General features: G+C 45.0%; 1 protein-coding gene across 8 annotated transcripts in view; it reads right to left on the bottom strand.

Moving 5' to 3' along the window:
* Ablim1 (actin binding LIM protein 1) overlaps nt 1-17,301 on the bottom strand; it is a 355,181-nt gene that overhangs the window by 126,292 nt on the left and 211,588 nt on the right. For all 8 annotated transcript variants that reach the window (XM_045150609.1, XM_045150714.1, XM_045150663.1 and 5 more), the window contains exon 4: nt 12,798-12,907. In XM_045150609.1, coding sequence (XP_045006544.1) covers nt 12,798-12,907 — 110 coding nt within the window. The remainder of the gene's footprint in view (nt 1-12,797; nt 12,908-17,301) is intronic.

Raw genomic sequence — 17,301 nt, 5'->3', positions numbered from 1 at the left:
AGCTTCTGGCTATTTTAAGTGGGGCTTTTTGTTGTCCTTGGAAAAATAACACAGCACAGCAAACACATTTTCATGGGTCATCACAGAACATCAATCTTTATCGGGGCACTTGAGGACAGGCCTGGCAGCAGCCGGCACCCTAAATCCTCTGAAATTGAATTGGCACAATTACCTACCTTTCTTCCATGTGTGATAAGTGAGCAGAGTTGTACTTAAGTTAGTCACAGTTTCATATAGACCAATCATACCTTTCAAACTTCCAATTCAAATCCCTTAAGCCAGTGCCCATGGAATGCCACAGAAGTGCCATGAGGTATTCAAGGTGAACTCTCTTCCTTAACCCCAGCATTGGGTGTGGTTCTCTCCTATTTGGCCGACAGGAATTCTTCCCTCTTGATTCATTTACTAAGCATTTATTGAAGCAGGAACCCCGTGATTAACGCCGGTGATGACCAGAGAAGAAATCCTGCTGTGGGCTTCCTGCAACCCAGAAGCTCTGGAAGTCTGGTACGTTCTTGCTAATCATCATTAGGATGGCCAGGAATGGCTTGCAGACCTGCCACTGATTCAAGACTGGGTGAAATAACTGGTTCAGATAATAAGCCTTGGAAGGCTGAGTTACCCATGTTGGCTTAGAATGGGGTGATGATGTAGGTGTCTGATACACACGGTAAGTTTTTGACAGGACATAGAGCCACCTATGAGGACTTAACTTGGTGAGATTAACTAAAGTATGAAGACCCACCTCGGCCGTGGGCAGCACATCCCACAGGCTGGGGTCCTGGACTGCACAGAAAGGAGAGAGCTGGCTGAGCGGCGGCCACAATGCTCTCTGCTTCCTCGCTGGGCTGAATGTGACCAGCGCTGCTTCAAGCTCCCACCACCATGCCCGCCCTGCCACAACAGACCCGGATCTGAACTGTAGACCAAAAGAAACCCTGCTCCCTTAAATTGATTTCTGTCAGGTGTTTGGTCCCAGCAATGAGAAGGTAACTAATAAACAGCATGATTTAATTTATAGAAAATATCCAGAAGGGGTGCTGGAAATGTAGCTCAGCTGGTACGAGAGCCCTGAGTTTGATCCCCAGCACTGCGTAAACTGGGGGTGGTGAGCAAACCTGTAATCCCAGACTGGGAAGCAAGAGGATCAGAAATTCAAGACTTTCCTGGGCTACACAGCAAGTCTAGCCTACATGCAATCCTGAGACTGGATGAATGAATGAATGACAATAATCCGACTATATAAATCCATGCAGACAGAAAGTCGATTAGAAGTTGTCATAAACTGGAAGAAGAGTGGAATTTGAACACTTGCTTAAGGGATGGGAATTAAGGCTTTCTGTGAGGGTGAGGGTATCCAGAGCTGGTAGCCAGGCAACACTGTGAATGCCCTAGAAACCACTGAAATAGTTACTTAAAAATGGCTAATTCACAGAGCGTGAGTTTCACCTTAATACAAAACATCATGCCCAGAAGCTTTGCTCTTGAGCACATTTTCCCTAATTTCTATGTAAACTTTAACCCAGTGAGGCTGTGAATCTTTAACAGGCCATTGCTACCAGCACTACACGGGTCCTTCTTTCCTTCTTGCCAAAGAGGAAATCGTACTTGGGTCCTCCGTCAGCTTCTTGAGTTCAGAACTCATTAACAAATATCAGCTCAAAGACAGGAAATAAAAAAAAAGGTAGGATGTCAGTTTCGGTACTTTCCTCATGTGACCAATACTCCCGACTGGAGGTCACAGGAAGAGCAGCCTTCGCTCTGTAATGGGCATCTATTTTATTTTGTGAAATTAGCATTGCATTGCTTTAAAGATACTTGATTTTAAATAATAAAAAAATATTGTTTTCACATGGTAAGAATAATTTTCCTTCTCTCCTTCAGTGACATGGCCAGGGGTAAGTTGTCCATAGTCTCATAAACAATGCCCACCCTGCCAGTAACCCTGATTTATCACAGGGGATCAAAAAAAAAAAAAGACATGAATGCAGGAGGGGTGTAGTTGGGAAGAAGAAGGGGTTTAGCAGGACTGGAAGGGGAACAAGAGGATGATAGAGGGCTGGAGAGATGGCTTAGCAGTTAAGCAGTTGCCTGTGAAGCCTAAGGACCCCGGTTCAAGGCTTGACTCACCAGGACCCATGTTAGCCAGATGCACAAGGGAGCGCACGCATCTGGAGTTCGTTTGCAGTGGCTGGAGGCCCTGGCGTGCCCATTCTCTCTTCCTCTCTCTATCTGCCTTTCTGTCCCTCTCTGTCTCTCTCAAATAAATAAAACAACAACAACAACAAAAAAAAAACAAAATAAAATTTTTAAAAAAAGGATGATAGAGGAATATGATTAAAAGGCATTTATATACAAGCCAGCTGGGATGGTACATGCCGTTAATCCCAGCACTGTGGAGGCTGAGATAGGATTGCTAAGTTCAAAGCCATCCTGGATTAGAGTGAGACTCTGCCTCAAGAATAAAAAATAAAATAAAATAAAAAGTTGGGCTGGAGAGATGGCTTAGTGGTTAAGACACTTGCCTGCACAGCCAAAGGACCCAGGTTCAATGCCCCAGGACCCACATAAGGCAGATGCAATGGTGGTGCATGCATCTGGAGTTCGTTTGCAGTGGCCAGAGGCCCTGGTGCACCCATTCTGTCTCTCTCTCTCTCTCAAATAAATAAATAAAATATTTAATAAAAATGTAAAAGTACAATACGTACATGTGTGAACATGTCAAAAAGAAAATGACTTTAAATATGCTAATACGCCTCACTTCTCATGCACTCAGGTTAAACCTGCGTCATCTCAATAAACACACAAGTCCGAGCGCAGTGAGAGCCCCCCACTGGGACATGAGGGCCAAAGTCCCCTCGCTCACCGACCCACTCACCACGTAAGCATTTCTGCATGTTGACCATACGCACAGAAGCCCAAACACAAGTCATCATGTTAAGCAGCTCAGGGACTGGGGGAGGGACAAGCGTTACAGAAACTAGCGGGGCTGTGTAGCAATGACCGTCGCATCAGGAGGCAAAGAGAGCTGAGCCCAGGACGCAGCCCAAGACTGCCGAGGCGCCCACGCAAGTTTAAAGCTCTCGGCCTTTTGTGGGATTCTGAGGATATATGGCTTCTGAGAAGAAGACACGCAAACAAAATGTTAGGGGAAGAATCGTACAAGTCTGTGATTGTTCCCATGGCTACAGCACTCAGAGAAAAATCCAGAATGAGGGTCCTGAACGTGTTCCTTAAGAGATCTCTTGGTGATGGGACTTCAGGTGGCGTTGTAAACAATCTCCTTCCTTGTACCCTCCTGTAATGTCTGTATGGCTTTACAGGAAACACTTAAGCCATCCAACAAGGGAAGACTAAAATTAGTTTTGAAACAGAGAAAAGCTCTGGCTCAATTTTCAGATGATTTATCCGGGACTTTCTATTCAAGGCCTTACATAACCTCAATGGGGGCTTACTTTCATTATCTTGGGAGCAGAAGTGGACACACAAACAATTAAAATGCAGCCCATCACTACCTGGATTTTGCACCCACACATCAGATAAGTGTATGCTAGTGACGCAACATGCTGACTGAGTGTGAAAGAACTTAGCTAGTGCCTAGCACAGTATACTTAGCAGGGATCCAATGAAGTGGGGATTTGTGTGTGTGTGTGTGTGTGTGTGTGTGTGTGTGTGTGAATCAAGGAGTAGCAACCTGTATCTCCCTTTAACAAGGCCCTTTGATGCACGTAAGTCACACCTTTTCTCACAGCCATTGCTATAACCACAATCATCCATGTGTCCCCAACCCGGATCCCTCACTCAATGTCCCTGATTTTGTACCTCACTATCAACAGCACACACTGATCTTTCTAGAATATCGTTTTCATTTTGTCATCCTGTAGATTAAAAATAATCCTTAGGAACTCCATGTTGTCAGCCTCCTCAAGACCTACCTAGACTTCATTCTATTACAAGGTCCCTTCTCGGGACATAGACTACCAAAGCCTCTGCTCCTCGGGTTCCCTTTGCTCACTGGGACTGCAGCGTCAAACTGAATCCCTGGAGGAGCTATTTTCAGATGAAGCAGCTAGGGTCTGATATATCCAATAGCTTCCCAGGGACTTAAGGGCTGGGGGGAGGCAGGACCAGGATTCAAACTCAGAAACTTGTAAGTTAGGATCCCACACTCATAACCATCACAAGAGGCCTTGTCTTCTTTGCTTTCTGATTCTGGGCAGCTCTGGGTCACAGCTTTTGGCAAGCACTCACATGTACTCATTATGTGCGTGAATCTGTGTGTGTGTGTGGGGGGGTGATGTGCACATGTATGTATGCATGGGAGGCCAGAGGAATGAGTATGTGTGCGTGTGATATGCACACATATGTATGCATGGGAAGCCAGAGAACGTGTGTGTGTGTGAGTGGTGTGAACATGTGTGTATACATGGAAGGTCAGAGGAGAACCTCAGGTATCGTTCCTCAGGTTTGCTGTCACATCTTTTTTTTTTTATTTTTTTTGGTTTTTCAAGGCAAGGTCTCACTCTAGTCCAGGCTGACCTGGAATTAACTATGTAGTCTCAGGGTGGCCTTGAACTCATGGTGATCCTCCTACCTCTGCCTCCCAAGTGCTGGGATTAAAGGCGTGCGCCACCACACCCGGCTGCTGTCACATCTTTTTGGGACAGGGTCTCTCACTAGCCTGGAGCTCACCAGTTAGGCTAAACTGGCTGGTTAGTGAGCTCCAGGTCCACCTGTGTCCACCTCCCAGCACCAGGATGACAGGGGTGCGCACCATGCCGGGCATGAGTCACTGAAGTTCTCTGCTTACACTCATCTCCACAGCACAATGGGAAAGAAATGGTTGTTTCTTATTTTTTAAGAAAAGAAATGGAGATACAGAGACAATGTGTTCTCAAGAGCACATAGTGAGACCTAGTATTAGAACCAGCCAACATCCTGTGCAGATCACATGCTCGTTAACAGCTGTGCCAAGCCTTCCTGCACTCTGTACTTCAGAAAGAATGCAGCTAAGGGAGGGGACAAGGGTCTATTTTGGGATATTCAGCCATGAAACACATTGCTGTGAACCAAACTCCAACAACCCAAGGGCTATAGGTATACATGTGTTCCCATCTTGGTGGGTTGTATGTTGGTAGAAAACACCTCATGAATAAAGATAGCCATCATGAATAGCAGAAGACAAAAGCGTAGATTAAGAAAAGTGGGCTTATAAAAATGGAGACAGACATCCTAAAAAAATCAGAAATACTGCCTGCATAATAAGTTATCATTAGGTTTGGAGAGATGGCTTAGTGGTTAAGGTGCTTGCCTGCAAAGCCTAAGGACCCAGGTTCAATTCCCCAGCACCCATGTAAGCCAGCTGCACAAGGTGGAGCACACATCTGGAGTTCATTTGCAGTGGTGGGAGGACCTGGCATGCCCACTCCCATTCTCCCTCCCTCTCTCTCTCTCTCCCTCTCTCTCTCTCTTGAATAAATAAATAAAACAGTTTTTTAAAAGTTATCATTAATAGTGTTAGTAAGCTTTATGCAACAAGAATTCTAACTTAGCCCTAAAAGGAATGTAGCTCTTTTCTTTTTTTTCTTTTTCTTTTTTTTTTTTTTTGTCAATGTAGGGTTTCACTCTAGCCCAGGCTGACCTGAAACTCACAGCAATCTTTCTACCTAAGATGTGTACCACCACACCTAATTGAATGTAGCTTTTACCAGCCCATTCTACAGATAACAAAATGGAGGATGAGGATGGATAGAAGCCGCTAGAAGTGGCATAGTTCACCTTTCGTTAGGTGCCTTGGCTGACAAATCCCACTCAACCTGCAAATGATGCTTTAAGGGAGAACCTAATGATAAATCAGTATTATCAACTACAAAGAGCTACTGCCCCAAATGGAAAAGTAAAATCATTGGGATGGTGGTATGGTTCAGCACTTAAAGGAGCTTTCTTTGCAAGCCTGTTGGCCTGAGTTCAAATCCCTGGGGCCCATGTAAAGCTGGATGCACAGTGGCTCATGTATCTGTAATCGCAGCATGACCATGGCAACAGGAAACGGAGACAGGAGAATCCAGACTGGACTGGCGTTTCCCCCCAATAAAACGACAGCAAGAGGGACAGTCTCAACAGAAGTTAGAAAGAGAGAACTGACGCTCTAAGGTTTTCCTCTGACCTCCACGTGTATACCACGACATGTGCGCTCCCATGCACGGACGTGCATGTGCACACACAAATTTTTAAAAAGTAAAATAATTGGCAACATCTTCCCCTTGGCAACATGCTCACGACTGTACCTGAAATGATTTAAACTCAGTCCAACGAGAGCATGCGTCCTACCACCTGTGGGAGTTCCAAGTGCAACTAGAATAGAGATGATGCTCTATCAGGTGGCTTGTGTAGAGGAGGGAAAGGGAAAGGTGGGCTTGGATGTATTCGTGTGTAGGCATTTCTCATGTCAAGCCACGGAACCGCGTGCAACCAGACGCTAGTCAGACACGCTTTGAAGTAGGCAGCATCCCACTCCTGCTCGGGTGTATGAACTAGACAGGAGCCGTGGGGGAAATGACAATCCGAACCCAATTCCCTACGTGCCGGGGTGTCACCCAGAGACTTCTCCCTCAAAGGACTTCTTAACCCATGGGGATCCTATTTTCCATTAACTAGTAAATGCAGAAGGATGGAGTGGACTGGAGAATGGGGCATTTAACCTTCTGCTGGAGCACAGGCCTTCTGGTTCAGTTTTTTAAAAGCATGAATCAGCTAATGAAGCGCTTTAATTAATGTTCCTCATAATCCCACGGGTGCTTTTTACCACTATCTCCATTTGAAATCATGTCGGCTGCTTATTGAATTGAAATTGCATTGTAAGTAATTTGGGGCAATAAAGTAGCATGCTGGGTACACCCTAAGTATTATGAGGGTGCTTAGAAAATAAATGAGAAGGGCTGGGGAGACAGCTGGGTGGATAAGAGCACTTGCTGTGCAAGCATGAAGACCTGAGTCCTATCCCCAGCATTCACATAGGAAGCCAGACATGTTCCTACATGCCTATAACCCTAGCGTTGAAAAGGTGGAGACAGGAGGATTGCTGGTGTGGTGCTCTCTGGTCAGCCAGTCTAGCTGAAAAATAGGGAGCTTCAGATTCAGCGACGGACCTTGTCTCGGGGAAATAATGCAAAGTGACAGAGGAGGACACCTGACATCTTCCTTCCGCCTCTGCACATGTGTGCGTGGGGCATGCACATCTGCACACACGTGCCTGCAACATATGACATAAGCTAGAGGTAAGGATAAGCCGGCTCACTTTAAGGCAGAAGGAAGAGCCGAGGACAGGGACCGGTGTGTGTATGCTCTTCCCAAACCAGAACTACACAGACAAGCAGAAACCCTGCTCTCTATTCCTATTCTGAGTTCCCCGGGGACAGGGTTCTGGAAAACTTTCCTTGCATCCCTGACGTCTGCTTGTCATCCTTCCCTGCTTTTTTTTTTTCCCCCTTTGCTCTCGTGGGGTCTTTGTCTCCTATTCAGTGATTATGAAAAACCGACGACAGAATGTGAAATGTAACTGTGGCTCAGAGCATCAAACTTGTTTCAGAAGAGAATCTTTGACTCTAATGTGTATCACAGATGCTGTGCGTGTTATCAAGGAAATTTCACACTAAGCAGAGGTCACGATCTGCTTCTACTTAGGAAGCCTCCCCACAAAGTTTAAGAAGTCATTTGTTCTCATAAAAATAGGCATTTAAACATACCAGGATAGTTTCGAAGTGGAGGACATTTCTTGGGAAATACAAATAACAATGAAATTTTTTCTAATTATGCTCCAGTGAATTTCAGTAATTTGCTGAAAATTCCCCTCACGCTAGTATTTGCAAGCCTGCTTAGTTTGGGTATTTTGCATATGTGTATCCACATGTAAGAGCTCTCTTTTCTTTATAGACACCCACACACCCTATAAATGCCTTTCTTCCCTAGATAGATAAGTGTTTCTTAAAAATGAAAATGCTTTGATCAAATTAGTTGCAGAGAAATGGAGTTTCATCCACTGTAAACTGAGGAGAAAATATAATTTGACTCAACAATTTGTACATAAGCAGTATTTGTTAAAGCTAGGATTAACTATAATGTATTAGACTATGTATTCACATGTAATTACAGTTTTTATGTATTCAACATATGTCATATAAAAATAGAATATATTTTATATTATCATATATAAATTGCCAAAATAATGCTTGAATTTTATTTTCTTCCTTTCCGTTTTTGCTCTCTTCTTTCTTCTTTTTTTTTCTTTTTGAGATAGGGTCTTGGGTTGGAGAGATGGCTTAGCGGTTAAGGTGTGTCGTGGTTTGATTCAGGTGTCCCCCATAAACTTAGGTGTTCTGAATGTTAGGTTCCCAGCTGATAGATATTTGGGAATTAATGCCTTCTGGAGGGAGTGTATTGTTGGGGGCGGGCTTATGGGCTTTATAGCCAGTTTCCCCATGCCAGTGTTTGGCACACTCTTCTGTTGCTATGGTCCATCTTATATTGGCCAGGGGGTGATGTCCACCCTCTGCTCATGCCATCGTTTTCCCCTGCCATCGTGGAGCTTCCCCTCAAGCCTGTAAGCCAAAATAAAACTCTTTTTCCCAGAAGCTGCTCTTAGTTGGGTGATTTCTACCAGCAATGCGAACTGGACTGCAACAAGGTGCATGCCTGTGAAGCCAAAGGGCCCAGGTTCCATTCTCTAGCTCCCACATAAGCCAGATGCACATGGTAGCGCAAGCGTTGGAAGTCTGTATTCAGTGGCTAGAGGCCCTGGCATGCCTATTCTCACTCTCTCGCTCTCTTTCTCTCGTGCTCTGTCTCAAAGAAATAAGTAAAATAAATCTTAAAAAAAAAAAAATCAAATCAATTAAAAAAAAGAGATAAGGTCTTATGTAGCTCAGGCTGAATGACCTTGCTGTGTAGACAAGATGACCTTGAATTTCTAGCCTCCTGCAAGCATCGCCCAATTGCTGGGACTTCAGGCCTGTTCTATGGTTTTTGCTTTATGTAGTGCTGGGGATTAAACCATAGTTTTGTGCATGCTAGGCCAGCACTCTACCAACTGTATCTTCCCAGCCTGAATCATGACACTTTCAGACATTTTTATAGACAATAGAATAAAAATTAGAATCAGCTAGGTATGGTGGTACATGCCCATCATTCCAGCACTTGGGAGGTACAGGCAGGAAGATCAGGAGTTTGTCTCTGGCTAAATAGTGAGTTCAAAACCAGCCTGGGCTACACAGATCCGGTCTGGAAAAAGAAAAAAAAAAAAAAAGAATCATTTTGGTGGGGCTATGACTAAAGAAGCTACCAAGTGGCATGGCCTGAGGGGGCTGGAAGCCCTTTAGAAGAATCTGTTTCTGTCCTTAAACTAAACCACCAGGAGCGGGCTGGAGAGATGGCTTAGCGGTTAAGGTGCTTGCCTGCAAAGCCTAAGGACCCATGTTCGATCTCTCTCCAGATCCCACGTCAGCCAGAAGCACAAAGGCAAGACAAGCGCAAGGTCGTACATGCCCACTAGGTGGGGGAAGCATCTAGAGTTCGACTGCAGTGGCTAAAGCCCGGCCACACCAATTGTTTCTCTAAAATAAAATAAATAAATAAACCACCAGGAGCATTAGATACAACCAAACAGAAAACAAAAGTCCAGAGGTCAAAGCACTGGCACCTGATTCCACCTTATCATTAAGAGAGCCTGTGTGACTTTAAATATGCCCTTGGGTCTCAATTTCCCCACCTAATCAAAATAATCAGTCAGACTAAGGGACATGGCCACTCCCATGACAAGCCTTACTGGCATGAGCATCTGCTACAGCTGTCATGCAGGCACTCAGAAAACCCTCTTTATCTTAAGCAGAGGAATTCCTTCAAGGGTGTTAGTAACTATTTCAAAGCCAGCTCTACCAAAGGATAGGGTGACCATTCCTACCCCAGGTCACCTCCCCAGCAATGTGGGGCTGTTTCTCGCGTGCTTGAGGCAGGGTAGTGTGAAGGACTACAGGTCTAGGATCGTGCCTTGTGGTCTACTGGGTGTCCTCCCCAGGCTGCTGCCGCCCAAGCTCAGGATCCAGCCACTCGTGACGAATACGATGCACTAACACACGCGTTTTCTTCTTTCTTCCCAATGTCAGAATCCAATTTCTGTGCAAATGCTTGGGTCAAAACATTCTCAAGCCGGGCGTGGTGGCGCACGCCTTTAATCCCAGCACTCGGGAGGCAGAGGTAGGAGGATCGCCGTGAGTTCAAGGCCACCCTGAGACTACAGAGTTAATTCCAGGTCAGCCTGGACCAGAGTGAGACCCTACCTCGAAAAACCAAAAAAAAATAAAAAAATAAAAAATAAAAAAATTCTCTTTTTTTCATATAAACTTTTGTATTTGTATTTATTTGAGAGAGGCTGGTGGACTAGGTCCTCTAGCCACTGCAAACAAATTCCAGATGCTTGTACCACCTTGTGCAACTGGCTTACGTGGGTCCTGGGAAAGCAAACCTGGGTCCTCAGGCTTCACAGGCAAGCTCCTTAACCACTAAGCCATCTCTCCAGCCCCCAAACACTCTTATTACTCTTATTACTATTATTATTATTATTATTATTAATTTTTTTTTTGAGGTAGAGTCTCACTCTAGCTCAGGCTGACCTGGAATTCACTATGTAGTCTCAGGCTGGCCTTGAACTCACAGTGATCCTCCTACCTCTGCCTCCTGAGTGCTGGGATTAAAGGCGTGTGCCACCATGCCCAGCCACTCTTATTTTTAACCAGTAGAAGTCTACTTTACTGGGAATATTTGGATTCATTGATATACATTTCATCAAGTTTCCAGGAGAGACACAGATTATCTCAGTTTTAGCTATTTGGACCCACAGAGCTTAACAGGGATTTATTTATTCCAGGTCTCCCAAGGATTGGCAAAATCCACAGAGACAGTGACAAACTCTGGATCTATCTCCTGATGACCCAGGAAAGAGCTTTCTTACTTGGTCCCCAGTGCTCAAATATATTACCTCATAAAAGTTACTAACTGTGGGGCTGGAAGGATTGCTTAGTGGTTAAGGAGTTTGCCTACTAAGCCAAAGGACCCAGGTTCAATTCCTCAGGACCCACATAAGCCAGTTTGCAGTGGCTGGAGGCTCTGGCATGCCCATTCTCTCTCTTTCTCTCAAATGAATAAATAGAATAAAATATTTTTTTAAAAAAAAGTTACTAACTGATATGCTCAGTGTTATTTCCAGCATGTTTATTAGAAGAAAGTACATCTGTTCGCTATTGGGGGATCTTTTGGAGTCTAACAGGATAGAGGCTTTGTCTAAGAATGTGAACCCTTCTGATATATGGAGAGTGCTTTCTTCAAATCTTTTCTTAGGCACCATATTATAAGAGAGACCTTCTCTGTTTGCTCCTGTAAAGCAGCCCCTGTTCTCTGCTTTTGTTTTCTTTACATTTTAGACATTTTTCTGTGCACATTTGTCTACATGTTCTCACTAAAAAAAAAAAAAAAAAAAAAAAAAAAGCTTCCTGATTGCCTTGATCTGGGGCATGTCTCCCTCTGAAGAATGAAACGTAGCTTCAGATGAACAAACGCTGTAACCCTTCCAGATGAATAAAGACATATTTAAGGATAAGTAGAAGTCACACCCATTTGCACTGCAGGCACAAGTTCTCCCACCTCCACTCCCACGACCACAGACACGCCCGGATGGCGAGTCTTCATTGTCAACTTGGCTGGATTTGCAATCACCTAGGAGACGCACCTCTGGGTGTGTCTATGAGGGCATTTCCACAGAGGAATACGTGGTGAGGAAAGATCCACCCTGAAAGTGCGTGGCATCAACCCATGGGTAGGAGTCCTGGGCTGAATAAAAAGGGGAAAAGGAGAAAGAGATGGACTGCATCTCTCTGAACTATGAGTCAAAATTTTCTTTTGTCAGGAACAAGTTAACTCGTATGCAGCCGGAGTTCCAATGTAAGGTTTCCTAACTATCCCTCCATCACAGACTATCAAAATGGACAGTTTGTAAAAATATTTTATGTTTTTAACACTTTATTTTTTTTTTAAATTTTTTTGTTGTTTATTTTTACTTATTTGAGAGCAACAGACAGGGAGAGAAAGAGGCAGATAGAGAGAGAGAGGAAGAATGGGCGCGCCAGGGCCTCCAGCCACTGCAAACTGAACTCCAGACGCGTGCGCCCCCTTGTGCATCTGGCTAACGTGGGTCCTGGGAAATCGAGCCTCAAACCTGGGTCCTCAGGCTTCACAGGCAAGCGCTTAACCACTAAGCTGTCTCTCCAGCCCTTAACATTTTATTTTTTAATATATATATTTTAAATATTTTATTTATATTTTTTTGAGAGGAAAGGAGGGAGAGACAGAAAGAATGAAAATGCATGACTGTGACACAGCAGGGCTTCTAGCCAGTGAAAACAAACTCCAAATGCATGCGCCGCCTTGTGCATCTGGCTTACGTGGGTCCTGGGGAATTGAACTGGAGTCCTCCGGATTTGCAGGCAAATGTCTTAACTGCTAAGCTATCTCTCCAACCCCCAAATGGGCAGTTTGATGTCCAATTCCATTTGCATCTCTGCCATAAGGAAGATGCTTGTCCAGGCCTGTATTTTAGTGAACACTTTATGAAGCTACATGCTTTTCCATGGAAAATTTCCTGGGTAGGACTAGCTGTGGCTTATAGCCAGCAAAGTTTCTTATAAAGGAAGGCATGCATGCCTCCTATGAACTACAAAGGTGTTTGTGTAATTGGTCCCCAGGGCACTTACTGCTGGAGCAGGTGGCTTCTTTGGGACTGGAAGACATCGGCTGAGCACAGAGTTGACAAAGACAGTCTCTCCCATTGAACGTGACTCGGTCTCCTGGTGGGAACGGGCGCCTAGAGACAGAAAGACATTACCCTTAAGGTTATTCCAGCAATTTCATTCCTTTTCCTTACTCCTTTTCCTTGCTGCCTTCCGGTGCAAATTTATTTCTTGGAGGAGCACCAGCCAATATGCCTGAAATGCAGCTATGCCCAAGCCAGCCAGCTGGATATGATCCCAACAAAAAATGTGCTTCGTTATGAGAAGGAAAAAGAAGATACTGCTTCTACAGGCAGCCTGGTAGTAAAGTGGCATGATTTACCTATCCTCATTAGTGGAGGGATAGCCCAACAAGTCACCCACAGGGCACAATGTTCCCACAGGGAAAGTCTTCACGCAGACATATTTTAGATGCCGTGAATGCAGATGGCAACTCTGGACACCTCCCCAAGACAACTGCTTCCAGGCCAGGCATGCGCTCCTTCAGCTCCTCAGGCCCTGTGAGAACTATGAGGAGTTAAGATTTTTATCCTTCTCAGACATCTGGATTTGCACAGGGGCTGGGAATCCAGTCCCTCATCAGCTGGGAGAAATAGGTCAGGCTATAAACATCTCTTTAAGACTCAGCTGCAGGGCTGGGAAGATGGCTCAGCTGGTTAAAGTGTTTGCCTTCCAAGCGGGAGGGCTTGGGTTCAAATCCTCAGAATCTATGCAAACAAAACTGGCTGTGGGGGAGGGGTGCATGCCTGGAATCCCGATGCTAGGGAAGTGGGCACAGGCAGATCCCAGGGGCTTGCTGGCCAGCTAGTGTAGCGTTTTGGTGAGCTGTGGGCCAGTAAGGGAAGCTGCCTCAAAAAAAAAAAAAAAAAAAAAAGGTGGATGCTTCCCCAGGAAAAATATCTGAGACTGTTCTCTGCCTGCACGTGCATTTGCATACACGCGTGCACACACACACACACAAGGATAATTTGCAGCTTCTCTTCAGAAAGATAACTTTTTTTTTTTTTCTCTTAGACATTCAATGACAACACCTTGTAGGGCTGGAGAGATGGCTTAACTGTGAAGGCATGAAGGCACTTGCCTGCAAAGCTAAAGGACCTGGGTTCAATTCCCCAGGACGTACATAAGCCAGATGCACGAGGGGGCACATGGGTCTGGAGTTTGTTTACAGTGGCTGGAGGCCCTGACACACCCATTCTCTCTCTGTGACTCTTTCTTTCTCTCTCTAACAAATAAAATTAACACACACACACACTGGTGGCTTCTTCAAGACACATTAAGTAAAGCCTCAAGTCCACTCTGTAAAGAGGGTATCAGAGAGGCAAGGACTCATTAATACAATGCAACAAATGCAGGGTCTTTGCCTATGCTTGGGGACAGGCCTTGAGTGAAGTAAGCAAGGCATGTAGGGTGTATGCAGCGGGCTCCCTCTCTAGGGCTGATCTGTGAGACCTTGACAATGAGTGTCCTTTTATGTGCTATGCTCCCTGCTTACCTTACCGGAGTCTAGACCCCATTTCCATCCCGTGCTTGATGCTTTAGACCTGACTCTCCCATGGACCCCTCCAGGCTACTAGCCAGCGTCCAGTGCTCAGCACATGCCAGGACTTTTGAACTTTATAATAACCCTCTGTAGCATTTTCCTTCCTCTCTATGTCCCCTGCCCACACAGGTTCATGTGAATGAATGGAATACAAATTTAGGGTAAAAAAAAAAAAAATCTGAGTTTTATCTTCCAACACCAACCTGTGTAAACCTCTTACATGCTGAGACTGAGTCAGTTCTACAGGTTTGACAATTCTGGACTGACTTCACAGAACAGCTATGAGGGCTAAACTAAATCTTATATGAACACAACTTATAAACTATGAAGGAAAACTCAATGCAGGTACACTTATTATCACCCAGAAGCAGGAGCCCCATAGTACAGGCTAACCAAATTCAATCCCCAAATCCCAAATACTCCAAGATCTGTGTCAGCATAACGCTATAGTGTAAAATTTGATACCTGATTTGTGTAATGGGCTGTAGTCAAAATACAGGTGAATTACAAATATCCTGTGGTGAGCCCCTCTGCCAGTTCTAACACTGAGCCACGGTGTCTAGTTAGGATATGCCTGTCCATGGCCACATTGACTTTAAAACAGTCCCTTAGGGTCAGAAACAGAGTTGACCCAGACAAGGGCTTTCCAACTAGGCTTAGTTACACCATACCTGGGAATCATCTAGAAACTACTAAATCAGCATGGAGAATGGGGAGAAAAGAGGATAGATATGGACACTTTTAGGCACCCAAACCCCAACCAGCCCCTTAGGAGATTCTAGTGACTAACAGGAGTGGGGAGCAGTTACAGCACCTCCTTTTACTGCAGAGACCTCTGCCTTGGGAAAGCTGGCTCACAGTTCAGGCCGGGACACAAGACCGGGATGTGAGTCCCCTTGGGGCCAGTCCACGAGTGGAAAACCGAACTGTGCTGCTGCAGCCTGAAGGGGAGAATTCAGGGGGAAGCTTTGCTTTGGATTAAAAATGAAAAATGCTCATTAAGCTCATGAGTCTTGAAGTTTCCTCTTTTTTTCTCAATTTCTGTGTGTGTGTATTCATGTGCGTGCAGGTGCAAATGCATGTGTTCAGGAATGCATGTGGAGGCCAGAGGACAACCCCAGGTGATGTTCCTCAGATAGTATTGCCCTAACTGTTTTGTTTTTTTTTACATTATTTATTTATTTATTTATTTGAGAGCGACAGACACAGAGAGAAAGACAAATAGAGGGAGAGAGAGAGAATGGGCGCGCCAGGGCTTCCAGCCTCTGCAAACGAACTCCAGACGCGTGCGCCCCCTTGTGCATCTGGCTAACATGGGACCTGGGGAACCGAGCCTCAAACTGGGGTCCTTAGGCTTCACAGGCAAGTGCTTAACCGCTAAGCCATCTCTCCAGCCCCTTATTGGTTTTTTTTTTTTTTAATTTTAATTTTGGAGAGAGAATGAGAATTGGCACACCGGGGCCTCAGCTGCTGCAATCAAACACCAGACACTTGTGCCACCTAGTGGGCATGTGTGATCTTGTGCTTGCCTCACCTTTGTGCATCTGGTTTATGTGAGATCTGGAGAGATGAGTGTGGTCCTTAGGCTTCACAGGCATGTGCCTTAACCGCTAAGCCATCTCTCCAACCCTACTGCCCCTATTTTTGAGATGAGGTCTCTGGCCAGGGATCCTCCTGTCTCCACCTCCCCAGCACATGTCACCCCAGTCAGCTCGATCTATGTGGATTGTGGGGATCAAACCCAGGTCCTCATGCTTGCAAGGCCAACTGAGCCATCTCCACAGCCCCTTTGTTAAAATGTCAATTTAGCCTGGAAAGAAGTGGGTTTCATTATGACATCTGCATGCATACATCATTATACTTCATTCTAAGTTGTCCCGCCGCCCTCGCCGTGCTCCAGGGTCCCCATGGATTCCCTTCCTCCCCCTCAAACAGTCCCTTCTGCTTTAAGGCACTTGTATTCTGTTATCCTCTCTTCCCACCACTCCCTTAAGATCTGAGTCTACAACATTTAAATTATGATTTTCTTAAACTGTAAGGAAAAAAAACGGGTGAATAGCTATGAAGCTTATTTAAATAATTTCCATGACTACTGCATCTGTCTTATGATTTACCCACCAATACTACCTTGCTTGATTAATTATACAATATTGAACCTGCCCTTCTCTGGCTTAGAACCATGAGAAGCTGGAAAAGCAAAAAGAACACTTCTCTTGAGCTGCAGAACAATCTGGAGCATGATTCAACCAGGCCTGTGGCACTGAAATGGAACTGTCTGACCATGTATCTGGTCCTTGTTGACCAGCTGCCCCGTACAGAATCAAAGCCATCTTGTTTTTACAATGTTTACCATACAAACCACAACAGTGACGACACATTTCTCCCGCACACTTCTCAATTTCCATTTTTTCTCAGACTGTTCATTTTCATGAAGCTAGGTTGCACAGATACCTAGAGAGCAAGGGTTGGTGATTCCCTGCTCCCCCCATATCAAATTATAAGTATCTTTTTAGGTTTGACAGACTATTTGGTCTCTGTCACAATTCTTAAATTCTGTCACTCAGGTTGATTCCTGCCCTTACCAATATGCAGCAAATGGGCGGGGCTGCATGTCAATAAAATGTTACTTACCGAAACAGACATTGGACCTAATTTGGCACATGAACCATGGTTTGCCAACCCTTGCAAATTGATGTAACATTTAATCTTTTTTTTTGGGGGGGGGGAGCGTTTACAGGCAGGGTCTCACTCTAGTTCAGGCTGACCTGGAAGTCACTGTGTAGTCTCAGGGTGGCCCCAAACTCATGGCCACCCTCCTACCTCTGCCTTCCGAGTTGCTGGGATGAAAGGTGTGCGCCACCACGCCCGGCTCCATTTCATCTCTTAATTCATGTGTGTGCATGCGTATCTGTATGTGTGACATGT

This window comes from Jaculus jaculus, chromosome 1 (assembly GCF_020740685.1).
Source record: "Jaculus jaculus isolate mJacJac1 chromosome 1, mJacJac1.mat.Y.cur, whole genome shotgun sequence".
NCBI classification, from domain to species: domain Eukaryota; kingdom Metazoa; phylum Chordata; class Mammalia; order Rodentia; family Dipodidae; genus Jaculus; species Jaculus jaculus.
This window is presented reverse-complemented; position numbering and strand designations above follow the sequence as displayed.